This window comes from Colobus angolensis, unplaced genomic scaffold (genome assembly GCF_000951035.1).
Source record: "Colobus angolensis palliatus isolate OR3802 unplaced genomic scaffold, Cang.pa_1.0 Scaffold15, whole genome shotgun sequence".
In the NCBI taxonomy this organism is placed as follows: domain Eukaryota; kingdom Metazoa; phylum Chordata; class Mammalia; order Primates; family Cercopithecidae; genus Colobus; species Colobus angolensis.
This window is the reverse complement of record NW_012114599.1, coordinates 12,730,835-12,749,950: the sequence shown is the minus strand read 5'-3', so window position 1 is coordinate 12,749,950 and position 19,116 is coordinate 12,730,835. Positions and strand designations below refer to the sequence as shown.

Genomic DNA, 19,116 nt, shown 5'->3' with positions numbered 1-19,116 from the left:
TCATGTGATGAACCACATTTATTGATTTGTGTATACTGAACTAACCTTGTAACTCAGGGATGAAGTCTACTTGATTGTGGTGGATTAGCTTTTTGATGTGCTGTTGGATTCTGTCTGCTAGTATTTGGTTGAAGATTTCTGCGTCTATGTTCATCAAGAATACGGGCCTGAAGTCTTCCTTTTTGTAAACTGGCCCGAAGTTTTCCTTTTTGTTATATCTCTGCCAGGTTTTGGTATCAGGATGACACTAGCCTCATAGAATGAGTTAGGGAGAAGTCCCTCCTCCTCAATTTTTATTTATTTATTTATTTATTTATTTTGAGATGGAGTTTCATAACTCTTGTTGCCCAGGCTGAAATGCAATGGATGCGATCTTGGCTCACGGCAACCTTCGCCTCCCAGTTTCAAGTGATTCTCCTGCCTCAGCCTCCCAAGTAGCTGGGATTACAGACACCTGCCACCATGCCCAGCTAATTGTTTTGTATTTTTAGTAGAGATGGGGTTTTCACCATGTTGGCCAGGTTGGTCTCGAACTCCTGACCTCAGGTGATCCACCCACCTTGGCCTCCCAAAGTGCTGGGATTACAGGCGTGAGTCACTGCACCCGGCCCCTCCTCAATTTTCTGGAATAGTTTCAGTAGGAATGGTGCCAGCTCTTCTTTATGCGCTAGGTAGAATTCAGTTGTGAATCCATCTCAACCTGGGCTTTTTCTTGTTGGAAAGCTTTTTATTACTATCCAATTTCAGAACTCATTATTGGTCTGTTCACAGAATTTCTTCCTGGTTTAGTCTTGGGATGTTGTTCCCAGAAATTTATCCATTTCTTCTATGTTTTCTAGTTTGTGTGCACAGAGATGTTCATAACAGTTTCTGGATGGTTTTTGTATTTCTGTGGGGTTGGCAGTAAAATTACATTTATCATTTCTGGTTGTGTTTATTTGGATCTTCTCTTTTTTTCTTTATTAGTTTAGCTAGTGGTCTACCTATCTTATTCTTTCGAAGAACCAACTTCTGGTTTCAATGATCTTTTATACGGTTTTTTGTGTCTCAATTTCATTCAGTTCGGCTCTGAGTTTGGTTATTTCTTGTCTTCTGCTAGCTTTGGGGTTGGTTTTCTCTTGTATGTGATGTTGTTAATTTGAGATCTAATTTTTTTTTTTTTTTTAAGACGGAGTCTCACTCTGTTGCCCAGGTTGGAGTACAGTGGCGGGATATCAGCTCACTGCAACCTCTGCCTCCTGGGCTCAAGCAATTCTCCTGCCTCAGCCTCCTGAGTAGCTGGGATTACACCTGTACTAGGTGCATATATGGACGCCACCGCACCCAACTAATTTGTGTATTTTTAGTAGAGATGGGGTTTCACCATGTTGGCCAGATTGGTCTCAAACTCCTGACCTTGTGATCTGCCCGCCTCAACCTCCCAAAGTGCTGGAATTACAGCTGTGAGCCACTGCACTGGCCGAGATCTTTCTAAGTTTTTGATGTGGGTGTTTAGCACCATAAAATTCCCTCTCAACACAGCTTTATCTGCCTCCCAAAGATTCTGGTATGTTGTAGCTTTGGTTTGATTAGTTTCAAAGAATTTCTTGATTTTTGCCTTCATTTCATTATTTACCAATAAGTCATTCAAGAGTTGGTTAATTTCCATGTAACTGTATGGTTTTGAGCCATCTTGGTATTGACTTCTATTATTTATTTATTTGAGACAGGCTATCGCTTGCTGTTGCCCAGGCTGGAGTGCAGATGCATGACCTCGACTCACTGCAAACTCCACCTCCCGGGCTCAAGTGATCCTCCCACCTCAGCCCCCTGAAGAGCTGGGACTACAGGAACACGTCACCACTAGTGGCTGATTTTTGTATTTTTTGTAGATATGGGGTTCTGCCATGTTGCCCAGACTGGTCTAGAACTTCTGAGCTCATGCAATCTGCCTGCCTCAGCTTCCCAAAGTGCTGGGACTACAAGCATGAGCCCCTGCACCCAGCCATTGACTTTTATTTTTATTGTGTTTGTTCTGAGAGTGTGGCTGGTATGATTTCAGTTTTTCTAAATTTGCTGAGAAGTGTTTAATGGCCAGGAGGGTGGCTGATTTTAGAATATGTGCCATGTACAAATGAGAAGAATGTATATTCTGTTGTTTTGGGGTGGGGAGTTCTGTAGATATATGTTAGGTCCATTTGGTCAAGTATCAAGTTCAGGTCCTGAATATCTTAGTTTTCTGCCTTGATGATCTAATACATCAGTGGGGTGTTAAAATCTCCCACTATTATTGTATAGTTACCTAAATCTTTTTGACAGTCTCTAAGAATTTATGAATCTGGGTGCTCCTGTATTGGGTGCATATATATTTAAGATAGCTAAGACTTTTTTTGAATTGAATCTTTTACTGTCATGTAATGTCCTTCTTTGTCTTTACTGATCTTTGTTGGTTTAAAGTCTTTTTGTCTGAAATTAGAGTAGCAACTCCTGCTTTTTTCTGTTTTCCATTTGCTTGGTTGATTGCTCTTCACTCCTTTTCTTTGAGTCTATGGGTGTTACTGCATGTGAGATGGGTCGCTTAAAGATAGAATACAGTTGGCTCTTGCTTCTTTATGCAACTTGCCACTATGTGCCTTTTAATTGGGGCAGTTAGCCCTTTTACATTCAAGGTTAACAATGATATGTGCCCATTTGATCCTGTCATCATGTTGTTAGCTGGTTATTACACATACTTGATTGTGTAGTTGCTATAAAGTGTCAATGGTCTATGTAACTAATTGTGTTTTTGTGGTAGCTGGTAATATTCTTTTTTTTTTTTTTTTGAGACGGAGTCTTGCTCTGCAACCCTGGAGTGCAGTGGCATGATCTCTGCTCACTGCAAGCTCCGATCATGTTGTTAGCTGGTTATTACACATACTTGATTCTCCTGCCTCAGCCTCCCAAGTAGCTGGGACTACAGACGTCTGCCACCACACCCAGCTAATTTTTTGTATTTTTAATGGAGACAAGGTTTCACCGTGTTGGCCAGGATGGTCTCGATCTCCTGACCTCGTGATCCACCCACCTCGGCCTCCCAAAGTGCTGGGATTACAGGTGTGAGCCACCGCGCCTGGCCAGTATTCTTTTGTTTCCACGTTTAGAAAAATACAAAACCCTTCAGCCAGGCGCCTGTAATCCCAGCACTTTGGGAGGCTGAGGTGGGCGGATCACTTGAGGTCAAGAGTTCAAGCCCAGAAGTTCAAGACCACTTGGCCAATAGTGTAAAACCTTGTCTCTACTGGATCATGCCACTGCCTTCCAGGTGGGGCAACAGAGCGAGACTCCATCTCAAAAAAAAAAAAAAGAAAAGAAAAATATGGAACCCTTCGTGAATCTGTGTCATCCTTGTACCGAGGTCTTGCTGATCTCTATATCTTTCCAGTTGTAGGGTAGGTACTGGCAAGGAAGGTACTTGAATATTTTAATCCAGGTTATATAAGGAAAAAAAGTTGGAATTTCTAATATTTAAACCTAGTTGGCTCTAGTTTAAAGATATAAATATGTACCTCACTTAAACATCATGTAAATAAAATCTAATTTAAGCACAAATCCCTATTTCGTAGTGATGAACTTGGTTTTAGCATTATATTATCTGCCAAATTCTTTTACCTTAAAAAAAACTCCTAAATACAAAGAATACCTAGTAAGTGAAAGAAAATAAAATATCCTAACCAGCCCGTTTTACAAAGATATTGGTTTAAAATAAAGAAAGAGCATATACTTACTTATGGGCTCTGAATGTATAGATAGGTTCTACATCAAGAGAAGTGCTCCTAAATCAGAGAGAGATGACTTTACCATTCTAAGTTTCAGTAATAAACAGTATAATTGAATACATGTCATAAAATTGCCTTTAAAAATACAAACATTATGGGAATATACCATTCTCAACTATATGATACATAAGAAAGCTTACTTAACACCAACTATACTTTCATGGCATCAAGAAACAAGATTCTTGTTTAGTAATAATATCTTGTTACAGTATTTTTAGCCCTGTCATAATCTATTTGAGTAAAAGGAAAGACAGCTTCATTCAAGAGAAACAACATGGGCTTTGAAGAGATAAATTTCTGAACTCAATTTCCAGTTCTGTCACTAATTGGCTAACTTTAAGCAAATTATTTAATCCTTCAGAACTTCAGATTACACCGTTTAAAACACAACAAAAAAATGGGAATGACACCAAATAATCACAGGATTAAATAGGATTCTACAATTTAAAAAACACCCCAGGACACAATCATGCACATAGTAGGATATCAGCAAATGGTACTTCTATTTCCTTGCCTTTCCAATAAGGTTAATATGTCTATTCTCCATACTGAAGAGACTGTCCAAATTATCAGTTTATTCATTACTCAGAACACCATTATTATAGGTACACTACACCCTAATACTGGCTATGACTTTGATGGAAACTGGATTTAAAGTCACATACTTACCGATTTCTACACTGTATTGCAGTTATGTATAGACATGTTATCTCACAATGTACAGCCAGTAAACTATTTTTCTCTTCTGAAAATACCTAATCTATATGAAAGTCCATCTGGTTTTAGCAATATCTGGTTGAGCTATCTGAGGCAGACTGATAAATCAAGTATTTCATCTACCCTACGTATGACACAGAATGAATGACACTGATCTCTCTTAAACCAGGCAATAGATTTCCTCTGTTGGTAGTAAACTTTTTGTAACCTCCTCTATTTGATGTTCAGTGATGACTCTTATAATAACAAACTGCCTAACAATGCAAAAGGGTCTTTGCTGGCAGATGCTGGTTTTTTTTCTTTTTTTGACATGTGACCCAAAGGAGTGGAACTCCAATAAGGACCCAAGCAAGTAGAATCAGGTTTAGCTATGTGACTTTTAAAGGGTTTATACTAACTCATGTCTATCCATACTTAGACAAGAACTAAAGGGCCAAGGCAAGCACTTTAGCAGTTAAGTTAGCCTCTGAGTCTAGACATACTGGTGGGTATGGAAAGTACATAAAGTCTCAAGGCCAAAAGACAAGATCAAGACCCTCCACTTATCCCAGTGAGGCTTTTCTCTGCTCCACCCCATAAGTCTAATCTACTAAACAATGGGTGGAGGTGGAGATTTGATTATTTTAAAGATGCATATACCTGTTTATAGGAACAGTCAAAACCTTCAGTACAGATAAGGGGCTCCCCAAATATAGCAGCCATTTAAAAATACTGTTGTATATAAGGACGGTAATCAGTATTCACAAACCCTGGTGAAACCAACAGATAATACCATATCTTCCTAAGCATCAGTTTTCTAACCTACCATTAGGTCATATAAACGGAAAAACACAATAAATTACATGACATGGCAGAAAGAACTAGAAGAAATATTTGGGAAATTTAATAGAAATAAAATGTCATTTTCTGCTGAAAATGTTAATTAAAATATTCAAGTATGTCAAAGTAGAATATTCTCACTTTTTGGCTGGGGCTGTTTTCTGTAAATTCCACATTTTTAATGTGTGATCCTCTGATGCTGTTATCAAAACAGGCTCAATGGGATGGAAAGCAAGGGCTCGGATGCCATCAAAGTGACTTCTCAATGTAAACTTAGGGTTCCATGTCTTCCTCAATGCATCTTTATTGTTTGCTATCTATTAAAGAAACAAAACAAAGATATCTATACACTTAGTTCAGGATAGGGGAAAAAATTGCATGTCAACATTAATTCTTGCTGATTTGTCAATAAACCATCACTTTGCAATTTTTAAAACAATGTAATTTTTAACCAAACCAAGAAGCAAAATTAGCAATAACCCAACACTAGTTTTCTTTGAAGAAATATGAAAGGTGTATTATTACAAAAACAATTAACATAATTGAATATAAAAAGTGAATCAAATTACATAAAATAGATCTTACTAGGATGCTAAATAAGACCAAGTAATTTAACACAAATTATAGTATATAAATATAATTTTGGGCAAGAGTTGAAAAACTAAGTTATCTTTAAACCTACTAACATTTTAAAATACCATACTTTTGAGATTTTAAATACTTTATAATAGCTAAATTTTCTTCATCAAACTGGAAACAAAGTTTATAAACTGGAAACACAAAATGTTAAAAATGGAAGAGATAACTCAAAGAACGCATTCTACTGGTAAAACACACACATGTTCTTTCCCTCTGTGGTAACTCAATCTCAAAAACGAAACAAACAAAAAAAAAGTACTATTTTTTCATTCCAATCATATTAACAGAAAAGCTAAAGAGGTAGATTATATTTGAATTTACACTAGCACCACAGGGTACGAATTCTTCACACTCCAAGGCTAGCAATCAGACTAAGTTTAAGTAAGAGTAGCAAAAGTACAATCGTGTGCCACATAACTACATTTTGGTCAACAGTGGACCACATATATGATGCTGGTCCCACAAAATTATAATGGAGCTGAAAAATTCCTATAGTAACATCATAGCTGTTTTAATGCTGCAGCACAATACATTACTCATATGTTTGTGGTGATGCTGGTATAAACAAACCTATTTGGGCTGCCAGTGGTATTAAAGTCTAGCATGTATAATTATGTACAGAACACATACTGGATAATGATATTAACTGCTGTTACTGGTTTATATATTATAATTTTTATTCTACAGTATATTCCTTTTACTTAATTTTTCAAAAGTTAACTGTAAAACAGCTTTAGACAGGTCCTTAAGGAGTATTCTACTAGAAGGCACTGTTATCACAGAAGATGACAGCATCATGAGTGTGACTGCCCCTGAAGATCTTCCAGTGGGACAAGATGTGGAGGTAGAAGAGAGTGATACTGATGATCCTGACCCTGTATAGGCCTAGGTTAATATGCATGTATGTGTATTCATTCTTAACAAAAAAGTTAAAAAGTAAAATAAACATTAAAATTCTAAAAATAGGAAAAAGCTTATAGAATAGGGATATAAAGGAAGAGAATATTTTTCTACAGCTATACAATGTGTTTGTTTTAAGCTGTGTTATTATAAAAGTCAAAATGTTTTTAAAAATTCAGTTTATAAAGTAAAAAATTATAGTAAGCTAGGTCTAATTTATTACTGAAGAAAGTTTTTTTATATATATTTTAGTACAGCCTAGGTGTACAGTGTTTACAAGGTCAACAGTAGTATACAGTAATGTCCTAGACCTTCACATTCACTCACCACTCACTGACTCATTCTGAGCAACTTTCAGTCCTGCAAGCTCCATTCATGGTAAGTGTCCTATACAGGTGTACCATTTTGAAATCTTTTATACTGTATTTTTACTGCAGCTTTTCTATGTCTAGACATGTTTAGATACATACTTACCATTGTGTTATAGTTGCCTACGGTACAGTAACATGCTATATAGATTTGTAAAGCCTATGCCATCTAGGCTTGTAAGTACACTCTATGATGTTTGCACAACAATAAAATCACCCAATGAACACATTTCTCAGAATGTATCCCCATCATTAAGCAAGGTATGACTGTATTGGTAAAAGACTGGAGAAACACTACTTATTTCCAAATGAAAAAAATACAGCAATACTAACAATAGCTATCATTTTGGGCATTATTCATTATTTTGACCACTACTGAAAATACTTTATATGCATTAACTCACTTAATCCTCAAAATAACTTTATGAAGAAGGAAATAACATTATCTCTACTTTCCAGAATAGATAAACCAGGAAAAGAGAAGTGACTTGCCCAAAGAACCCTGCTAGTAAGTGGAGGGGCCTGGATTCAAACTCAAGCCATCGGAATTTAGAAGTTACCCTCAATAAAACATCTGCAGAAAAAAATGGATAGAACTTGTCAAATTAGGATAATAAGAGAACATAAAACACATCATCCAAGGAACTACTATAAGTACTGGGGCTGTTTATTCTGGAAGAAGAAAAGCTGAGTTGAATCATGTCTGCTCTTTTTAAGCACCTGAAAGGCTTTCAGGTGAAAGAGCAATCAAATTCCTTCTGAATGTCTTAATGTGGTAGGCAGCCACTAAGATGGCCCCAGTCAGCCCCATTTCCTTATCGGTAAACCTTATATAGTTCCCTCTCACATTATGGGGTTGGTCTCTGTCACCAACAGAATATAGCAGAAGTGATAACAAGTTACTTCCAAAATTAAGTTATAACATCTTCCATCTTGGGTGTTCTTGCTCTCTCTCTTTTCACATGCACTCACATTGGGGGAAGCCAGGTGCCATGCTGAAAGGCCCATGGAGAGACCTATGTGGTGAGGAACTAAAGTCTCCCCCAATAGCCAGCAAAGAACCAAGGCCTCCCAACAACCACAGGAAGAGCTTAAAAGCAGATCCACCCCACAAGTCAAGTCTTCAGGTGATACTGCAGCCCTTGCCAACATCTTGACTGCAACTACATTAGAGACCCTAAGACAGAATCACCTGGCTAAACTGCTTCTGTATTCCTGACCCATGGAAACTATGAGATAATAAATGTTTTTTGTTTTAAGCTGCTAAGTTTTGGCATAATTTGTTACATAGCCACAGATTACTGGTATTATTATGAAACCAGGAACTACTTTTGAAAAGCGAGTGACAGACCTAACACAAAGTTTTCTAACAAAAACTATGAAAAAAGAATGAGCTTTATTTGGAGAGAGGACTAAGTTACATTACATACTGGATAAACTCTTTGTGGGGCTAGAATAGAGAGAACAGAAGTATCTAATGGGAACTTCTGCTTCTAGCTATGACAAGTCAGGTAATTTGGACCACCTCTGCACTAAGGACAAGTAGAAAAGCAGAATTAAATACAAAAAACAGAGAACAAAATACTGAAGAAAAACCAGGCCAAAATCCAGAGAAGAAGAGAGGCCTAAAAGGTGAGTCTAGTATTTGGGCTGTTTTCCCCTAGACGCTATTTACTGATTCCAGAGGGGGTGGCTCGAGAGGCTGAGCAGTTTTTCTGACAGTTTTGAAGTGTCACGGGGATACAAATTGATGAACCTGCCATGACAGTCGGGCTCAGTAAGCCACTTTGCTTTGGGTTATGATTTCAAAGGGCGGCATCCTACACATAAGGGTGAACTAGAAGAAGCCAAGGCCTTGCAGGGACTGTAAAAATTCAAAATGAAATAAATCGATCCCAGATCCCAGAGGTAGTGGCTGCATACATCTGAGAAAAGCAATTTAAATTATAGCATTTGGTCTGAAGTTATTTCTACAGACAACTTTTCAAATAACAGTTTCTTGAAAATAAAAATAATCATGTACATAAGGATGTAAGACAATATAACTGAAAATGAGCAGAAACAACACGTAACAATAAAAGAACTACAGAGTTTCCAATTCAACTTTAAAATAATCATGCTTTAGCTGGGCGTACTGGTGAACATCTGTAGTCCCAGCTACTCAAGAGGCTGAGATGGGAGGAGAGCCTGAGCTCAGGAGGCAGAAGTTGCAGTGAGCCAAGATCACGCCACTGCACACCAGCCTGGGTAAAATAATAAGATTCTGTCTCAATAATAATAATAATAATAATGACGTTGATTATGTCCAAGGAGATAAAAGACAAGACTGAAAATTTTGAAAGAAATCTGTAAACAATCTAAAAAAAAGAATTTGGCCGGGTGCGGTGGCTCACACCTCTAATCCCAAAGGCAGGTGGATGACAAGGTCAAGAGATCAAGACCATCCTGACCAACATGGTGAAACCCTGTCTCTACTGAGAACACAAAAATTAGCTGGGTGTGGTGGCATGTGCCTGAAATCTCAGCTACCCGGGAGGCTGAGGCAGGAGAATTGCTTGAACCCGGGAGGCAGAGGATGCAGTGAGCCAAGATCGCACCACTGCACTCCAGCCTGGCGACAAAGCAAGACTCTGTCTCAAAAAAAAAGAAAAAAACAAAAATTCAAGAAGCAAAAACTAGCCAGGTGCATCACTGTAATCCCAGCACTGTAATCCCAGCACTTTGGGAGGCCGAGGCGGGCAGATCACAAGGTCAGGAGATCAAGACTATCCTGGCTAACACGGTGAAAACCTCATCTCTACGTAAAAATACAAAAAAAAAAAAAAAAAAAAAGTAGCCGGGCATGGTGCTGGGCACCTGTAGTCCCCAGCTACTTGGAAGGCTGAGGTAGGAGAATGGCGTGAACCCGGGAGGTGGAGATTGCAGTCAGCCAAGATCGCACCACTGCCCTACAGCCTGGGCGACAGAGCAAAACTCTGTCTCAAACAAAAACAAAAACAAAAACAAAACAAAAAACTGTAAGACCTCAATATATGGGCTTAACTACTGACTACAGATTACTGAAGAGAGAATTAGTGAATTTAAAGATGAGTCATTAAAAAAAAATAAAGGGAATAGGAGACAGAGGTCACAGGAAGAGGAAGAAGGTGTAACACACATATAACTATGTTCCAAAAAGAGAAGAGAAAGATAGAGGTGCAAAAGTGGTACTCGATGAGAAATGGCTGAGAACTTTACAAAAGTAATGAAGATATGTCAAGTCATAAAGATTTAAGAACTTCAAGAAACTTAAATAAAAAAGGAAAACAAATCTTGGCCAAAAAAAAAAAAGACACAGATAATATTAGTGACAAAAATCAGACTACCATTAAACGGCCAACAACAGAAATGATAGTTGACCTAAGCAGAAAACATAAAACAAAGACAGTAAAATACTATGTTTAGAGTGGGGAAAAAAAAAAAAAACCACCTCTGCCAACTAGAATTCAATATGCAGTAACAGTTGACCCACTCAGGCTAAACAAAGATATTTCAGAAAACAAGACATGGAGAGAACCGGACACCAACAGACCTTCACTAAAGAGAAATACTAAATGTCCTCAGGTGAAAGGAAAGTGATCCCAGATGGACAGACATGCAGAAAAGAATTTTAAAAAGCAAAATGTTTAAAGGATAATGTAAAATGTAAAATAAATAATCCTAACTGAATGTAGAGTGTACAAAACAATTTTCTTATAGAAGATAAACATATTCAGAAATGTGTAACAAGAATGACATGTAAGTAGGGTGGGAATTAAGAATTAAAAGCATTGTAAGGTCTTTGCATGGAAAATTTTGATAAAAACGTATGTGGTACTCTCTAGGGTATTCATTGAAGAGTAGCGAAAGAGTATAGAGATTCCAAGTAGTAGAAAGGTGGAAGGCTGAATAAAAAATAAACCACCCCAGCCAGGAACAATGGCTCACGCCTGTAATCCCAGCACTCTGTGAGGCTGAGGTGGGCAGACCGCTTGAGCCCAGCAGTTCAAGACCAGCCTGGGCAGTATAGCAAGATCCCGTCTGTACAAAAAATTAAAAAGCCAGGCATGGTGGTGTACACCTATGGTCCCAGCTACTTGGGAGACTGAGGTGGGAGGATGGCTTAAGCCCAGAAGGTCAAGGCTACAGTGAGCTGTGATCACTGCATTCCATCTTGGGCAGAATGAGACTCTGCCTCAAAAAAAAAAAAAAAAAAAAAGGATTGAATGCTCCAAATAAAAGACAAAGTTATCAAAAATTAAAAAAAAAAAAAAAAAGCAAAATCAATGGTGTTTTAAAAAGACAAATGTGAAATATAAGGCAATAAAAACATTGGAAATAGAAATGATTTTTTTTTTTTTTTTTTTTTGAGAGGGAGTCTCACTCTGTCGCCCAGGCTGGAGTGCAGTGGTGTGATCTCAGCTCCCTGCAAACTCCATCTCCTGGGTTCACACCATTTTCCTACCTCAGCCTCCCAGGTAGCTGGATCTACAGGCACCTGCCACAACGCCCAGCTAATTTTTTTGTATTTTTAGTAGAGACTGGGTTTCACTGTGTTAGCCAGGATGGTCTCGATCTCCTGACCTCGTGATATGCCAACCTTGGCCTCCCGAAGTGCTGGGATTACAGGCGTGAGCCACTGTGCCCGGCTTAGAAATGATTTTTAAAAAATCTGTATCAGGTCAGGCATGGTGGTTCAGGCCTGGAATCCTAGCATTTTGGAGTAGGCTGAGCCAGGTGAACTGCTTGAGCTTAGGAGTTTTGAGACCAGCCTGAGCAATACGGCAAAAGCCTGTCTCTACTAAAAATAAAAGAAATTATCTGGGTGTGATGGTGCGTGTCTATGGTCCCAGCTACTTGGGAGGCTGAGATGGGAGGATCATTTGAGCCCGGTGGGGCGGAGGGTGCAGTGAGCTGAGATCAAGCCACTGTACTCCAGCCTGGGTGACAGAGTGAGACCCTGCCTGAAAAAAAAAAAAAAAAAATTATAAATCTGTATCATATTTGTGAAGAATGGAGTGCAAGGAGCCCATTTAGATTAGATGGTTATTGCAGTAGCTCTAAGAAAAAAATGGACCAGGATAGAAAATGAAAAGTAGTATATGGATTTTCAACTGTTTTTAGAGGTAGAACCCAAAAGACTTACTAATGGGCTTAGCAAAGAGGTTGGGAGTTTTTTATCTGTATGAAGAGGAGTGGGTGGTAAGCATTCCTCTTTGGAGTGCTTCTTTACCATACCTATGGTTTGCTTAGGCATCCATCCTACATCCCCTATATGGTGCGTGTGCTGCAAGAGATACATCGTGTTTTCCAACAGAGATCATAAACTATCAAAGTGAGAGGAATTTAATGAAATAAGGCAGGTTATAAATACTTTACCTATGACATAAGCAACTATTTTTCTAATAAATCATTTATTGTGATGAGGAATTATAAACACATTTATAAAACAATTGTTTGGAATTAAGTAAATGTATGCACAAAGGTACAAAGATATCAATTTTGGTCCAAATCTCTGATGGGTCAGCCTTAACATCTGGAAAGCACACTGTATACATCCATGCCTACTAATAATTAAAATCTCTTCTCAATAGGATATTGACTAATGTACTAAAGAAGCAAGACAAATATTGTTTAGGTAGGCATGAATTACAACAAACTGCTGGTGCCCTAAAACAGAAAACAAAATCCAAATTTGGTAATGGAAAAAGGAATTCTTTCCCCTATCAAAAACCAATGAACAAATCATACTAAATTATGGATTTAGGTAAAGCCCATAATTTTAATCTCCAGGTTATGGAAAAATGTTAGTTTTTCTTTATGTATCTTTCAAAGTTTTCAATGGAAACTGAACCAAGTTCTATATTTGTAAAGAAGTTTTACCATTGTCTTCATTTTCTATAAAATCAACTTTTTATTTTACTTTTTTGAGACAGAGTCTCACCCTGTTGCACAGGCTGGAGTGCAGTAGTGCAGTAGTGTGGATCACCTGCCGCCATGCCTGGCTCATTTTTTGTATTTTCAGTAGAGACAGCGTTTCTCTATGTTGGCCAGGTTGGTCTTGAACTCCTGACCTCAAGTGATCCGCCCGCCTCGGCCTCCCAAAGTGTTGGATTTACAGGCGTGAGCCACTGCGCCCAGCGCAAGTTTTTATTTTTAAAAACCAAGTAAAAACATCAAAAACAAAACTACTACTTACATCGTAAGTTAGTGAGTCTGCTTCATTGGCCACCGTAAGGCCTGCTAGTTCTCCAAGTCCCAGTTCACTTTCAAGGGCTTCATCTGCTCCCATGATAAATGACTTTCCAGAAGAAGGAGGAAATGTCAATGCTTCCACTGAAGAGGGAAGACAAAGGAAACATTTAAAAATCTCTAAGCAGCCAACATTTAGTTTCATTTGCTTGCATCAAATTTCTTATAGTGCACGTATACACTTAATTGTTTTTAAATGCTTTTAAACACAATAAAATTCAGTGAGCAGAAAATCCTTAATAATTTATTGCTTTTTCCATATCTTAACCACAGGTAAAGCCATCAACTAATTAGAAAAGTAAAACAGGAAACAAATCTAAGAATCCACTGTCCTTTCATTTTCACTATATAAAAAATAATGACTATAGGAAAGTAAGTTTTCCTTGTTTGATATTTCATGCTAATTACCTAAACAATTTCTATTTATTACTAAATATATGTAACAAGTGCTGGTCTCATTCAAAATACAATTCATTAATTTTATAACCTAGAAGAGTATAGAAAATTTCAAATGAAAATGGGTCAAACTCTAAAATGTGCCTATATATGTGACAAAATCAATATGTGGTGTCACAAGTCAGGATTACCTCTGCCGGGCAGGAGAGGGGTAGTGATTAAAGAAAAGAAGCAACAACAGGACTTCTAGGGCCCTGGTAATGTTCTACTTGTTGACCTAAGGGGTGGTGACATGGGAGGGTAATAATTCTACCTTGATGACAGTTCACTGAGCTGTATTATCAGCACTCTTCTGTAGGTATATTATAGTTCATTTAAAAATGTTTACTTCAGATAATATTTTTTTTTTTTATGTTTTTTTCTGAGACAGTCTCGCTCTGTCACCCAGGCTGGAGTGCAGTGGTGACATCTTGGCTCACTGCAACCTCCACCTCCTGGGTTCAAGACATTCTCCTGCCTCAGCCTTCCGAATAGCTGGGATTACAGGTGAGTGCCACCATGCCTGGCTTACTTTTGTATTTTTTTTTTTTTTTTTTTTGAGACGGAGTCTTGCTCTGTCGCCCAGGCTGGAGTGCAGTGGCCGGATCTCAGCTCACTGCAAGCTCCGCCTCCCGGGTTTACGCCATTCTCCTGCCTCAGCCTCCAAGTAGCTGGGATTACAGGTGAGTGCCACCATGCCTGGCTTACTTTTGTATTTTTTTTTTTTTTTTTTGAGACGGAGTCTTGCTCTGTCGCCCAGGCTGGAGTGCAGTGGCCGGATCTCAGCTCACTGCAAGCTCCGCCTCCCGGGTTTACGCCATTCTCCTGCCTCAGCCTCCCAAGTAGCTGGGATTACAGGTGCCTGCCACCATGCCTGGCTAATTTTTGTATTTTTAGTAGAGATGGGGTTTCCCCATGTTGACCAGGCTGATTTCAAACTTCTGATCTCAGGAGATCCACCCGCCTCGGCCTCCCAAAGTGCTGGGATTACAGGCATGAGCCACCACACCTGGTGAGAAAATTTAAAGTGTTCATTTGAATACTTTCATTAGCTGTGAACTGTGTACTTCAAAGATGTCAGTTTTACTTTGTGAATAACTTGAAATATCCTATTTTGTAACATTTTGAACATACCAATCCAATTCCTTCAACAACCATCATAGAAAAATCAGTCAAAAGCAAAATGTCAAATTAATGATTTTATTTAATTTGGTCAATAACAAAATGTCACTCTTTATAAATGCAAATTGTTCTGACAAACGTCAGAGATGGTCTTTGAGTAGTTTCCTAGAGGTGGTTATATATGACAAACATTTGTGATTCAATAAGATGAATTTAGTAGTTCAAACGCCAGCTGCTAAAGGGGTAAATTAATTTTCTTAAAAGAAACAAGTCAACTGTATTGACTAGTACATGTACAAGACATTTTTCAGACTTACATTCAATCATGTATAATAATAAATACTCATTGAATAAATGAAAGAATTGGCCAGGCTCGGAGGCTTATGCCTGTAATCTTAGTGTTTTGGGATACCAAGGTGAGAGGACCCTTTGAGGCTAGGACTCTGAGACCACCCTGGGTGACAGGGCGAGACCCCTATCTCTTAAAAAAAAAAAAAAATCTGAGACAGGGGCCTCACTCTGTCACCCAGGCTAGAGTGTAATGGTGCGATCTCAGCTCACTGCAACCTACGCCTCCCAGGTTCAAGCAAACTCTCCTGTCTCAGCCTACCAAGTAGCTAATGCCACCATGCCTGGCTAATTTTTGTATTTTTAGTTGAGATGGGGTTTTGCCACGTTGGCCAGGCTGGTCTCAAACTCCTGACCTCAAGTGATCCGCCCACCTTGGCCTCCCAAAGTGTTGGGATTACAGGTGTCAGCCATCACGCCTGGCCTCTACAAATTTTTTTTAACAATTAACCAAGCACGGTGGTGCATGCCTCTAGTCCTAGCTACCTGGAAGGCTTGAGGCAGGAGGATCTCTTGAGCCCAGGAGTTTGAGGCTACAGTGAGCTATGACTGCACCACTGCACTCCAACCGAGGTGATAGAGCAAGACCATGTCTTTTTAAAAAAATTTTTAAATAGTTACTTGCTTTTAAAAACAGTAGTGACAAACTCTTAAAATCCTCATCAGAACAAAATAGAGCATAAATTAAGACATTATCAAACCACCATACAATACAGTAGCAAAAATAAAAATAGGTTTCACCCAAAATACCATATATCATCTGAGAAGTTCAAACAACTCTAAACATTTACTAATGAAGAAAAGGAATTGTTTAAGTTAGAACAGCAATTTTCAGGTCAAAAATATTAGTCGAATGACTCATGTGAGACTATGATGGTAGGTCTTCAGCCAGGTGTTTTTTGTTTGATTTGTTTTCATTTCTAACATTTCCAGATAACTTTGTTCAGGTGTAAAAGACTAAGATTCCTAGGATAAACCATATACATTATGTAAGCTAATTCTAACTAATCCTCTACAAACAGCCAAGTAAAACCTGAAAACAAAGTAACAACTTCCTTACATACCAGTGGATAGCCAGGACCCTCCAGGACTGAAGAGGGAGAGCAATAATAAGCATCACTGTTACCTCATTGTTCCTAAGGAGCCTTAGAACTTAAGACTATAGGTCACATTTCCATCTGGCAACTAAACCTTACTAGCCCTAATCAGCTTTTACCAAAAAACAAAACAAAACAAAACCCTGTGCCTTTTAAGTGTGACACTGCCTTCTGGTTTTTGTTTTAAAAGACAGAATCTTACTCTGTTGCCCAGACTGGAGTGCAGTGGTGTGATGTAAACCTCCGCCTCCTGGGTTCAAGTGAATCTCCTGCCTCAGCCTCCCAAGTAGCTGGGACTACAGGCACACACCCCCGTGTCTGGCTAATTTTTGTAATTTTAGTTGAGACAGGATTTTGCCATGTTGGCCAGGCTGGTCTTGAATTCCTGGCCTCAAGTGATCTGCTCACCTCAGCCTCCCAAAGTGCTGGGACTACAGGCATGAGCAACTGCACCCAGCCCTGCCTTCTGAATTATTAAAATAAAAATAAAGTAACAAAATTATAGCACACACACAGCATATGAACGTTCTTTCTGAAAATGGACTGAAGACCAGGAAGTATCAGTTATAGACAATTCAATATACAATCTATCGCTTAAATGTTTTTTCTTTTTCCGAAAAACCTGCACCAAGGGGGAAGGCTTAGGACAACTGCTACAGATAGCAAGTTAAACAAACATTTAATGCTTGAGTTTTAAAGTTCCTCACTATGTTTTTTTATCAAGGACATCTTCTGTGGCTTATATAATGCTTTTGTACATCTGTCCTTTAGTAAATAGTATATATCCTGCCCCTATTATTAGAATTCTGCATAATTCACGTATGGCCCGAGATGAAATCTGATAAACTTCTTGAATTATGAGAATAAGAGAAAAACTAATTTTTCTCCTTATCTAGACCTGATCTTGGGATAAATGCAACTGATTAGAAGTCTCATACCTATAACGTCAACAGAATGCATCTCCTAGTGATCAACATACCTACTGAGGACCATGACCTCACATCTGTAATTCAAAAGACATCAAATAAATTTTATATCTAGCGTGTAATGTGTTGATTCTTTGTATGGGTAATAAATTCCAAGTATGCTATTATTGACTCTAACAAATAATTAACCATGTACTGGTCAAAAAATTTCACTGAAAAAGTATTCCAATCATGAAAATCTATATACATCAAAATCGTATCAGTTTATGTCTCTCTAAAATGTAATGGATTAAAAAAACAAGAAAAAAACCATATGATTATTCTGTGACTTTTTCTCAGGCTGTGTTGATCAATAAATAATAATTTGAAGAGAAAGTGCAAATACAGTATTTAAATTCAGGATTAATTTTTAAAAATATTTTGAAATATACATTAATCATAATTACTTTTATGTCATGTTGAATTTTCAGCTAATATAAATATTTGATTGATTGTTTTAAGAGACAGGGTCTCACTATGTCACCCAGGCTGGAGTGCAGTAGCTATTCACTGACTCAATCATCACACACTACAGTCTCCAACTCTTGAACAGGGGCTAGGCGCGGTGGCTCATGCCTGTAATCCCAGCACTTTGGGAGGCTGACGCAGTTGGATCACTTGAGCCCAGAAGTTTGAGATCAGGCTGAACAATATGGCAAAACCATGTCTCTACAAAAAGCATACAAAAAATTATCTGGGCATGGTGGCATGTGCCTGTAGTCCTAGCTACTCCGGAGGCTGAGGTGGAAGTATCACCTGAGCCTGCGAGGTCAAGGCTGCGGTGAGCTGTGATTGCGCCACTGCACTCTTAACTTGAGTGACAGAGTGACAGCCTGTCTCAAAAAAAAAAAACAAAAAAAAACCTCCTGGGCTCAAGTGATCCTCCCACCTCAGCCTCCCAGGGGACCACCATGCTCAGCTTAAATACGTACTTTAAAATCAATTTCCACATATAAACATTTTACGCATTTATAAACAGATAAATCAGACCTTGTGTCTAAAAGAAAGACCTGTATTTATATACCATAGGATTATACTGGAAGACTAAAAACAACCTAAATATCCAAAAGGAATAGTTTCATATCAAGTCTAAAATATAATATACAATCTTAAAATTATCATTATGAAAATCATTTGTATGATTTTAAGAACACAAAATAGAATTATTATACATGATGTAAAATAATGCATATTTTTATGCAGGCATATTCTATACCTGTATAAAAAGTACATATATGTGAGGCCAGGCATGGTGGCGCATGTCTGTAATCCCAGCACTTTGGGATCCCAAGGTGGGCAGATCACTTGAGGTCAGGAGTTCAAGATCAGCCTGGCCAACATGGCAAAACCCCGTCTCTACTAAAAATACAAACAAATTAGCTAGGCATGGTGGCGGGCGCCTGTAGTCCCAGCTACTCAGGAGGCTAAGGCAGGAGAATGGCTTGAACCCGGGAGGCGGAGCTTGCAGTGAGCTGAGATCCGGCCACTGCATTCCAGTCTGGGCGACAGAGCGAGACTCCGCCTCAAAAAAGAAAAAAAAAAAAAAAAAAATTCTAAAAATAGGAAAAAGCTTATAGAATAGGGATATAAAGGAAGAGAATATTTTTCTACAGCTATACAATGTGTTTGTTTTAAGCTGTGT

At 38.4% G+C, this 19,116-nt stretch overlaps 1 protein-coding gene across 1 annotated transcript in view; it reads right to left on the bottom strand.

The window, feature by feature from the left end:
• STRN (striatin, calmodulin binding protein) overlaps window positions 1-19,116 on the bottom strand; it is an 86,134-nt gene that overhangs the window by 17,874 nt on the left and 49,144 nt on the right. Inside the window, exons 8-10 of the mRNA XM_011935977.1 lie at window positions 13,455-13,591; window positions 5,472-5,647; window positions 3,744-3,791 (exon numbers count right to left, since the gene is read on the bottom strand). Coding sequence (XP_011791367.1) covers window positions 3,744-3,791; window positions 5,472-5,647; window positions 13,455-13,591 — 361 coding nt within the window. The remainder of the gene's footprint in view (window positions 1-3,743; window positions 3,792-5,471; window positions 5,648-13,454; window positions 13,592-19,116) is intronic.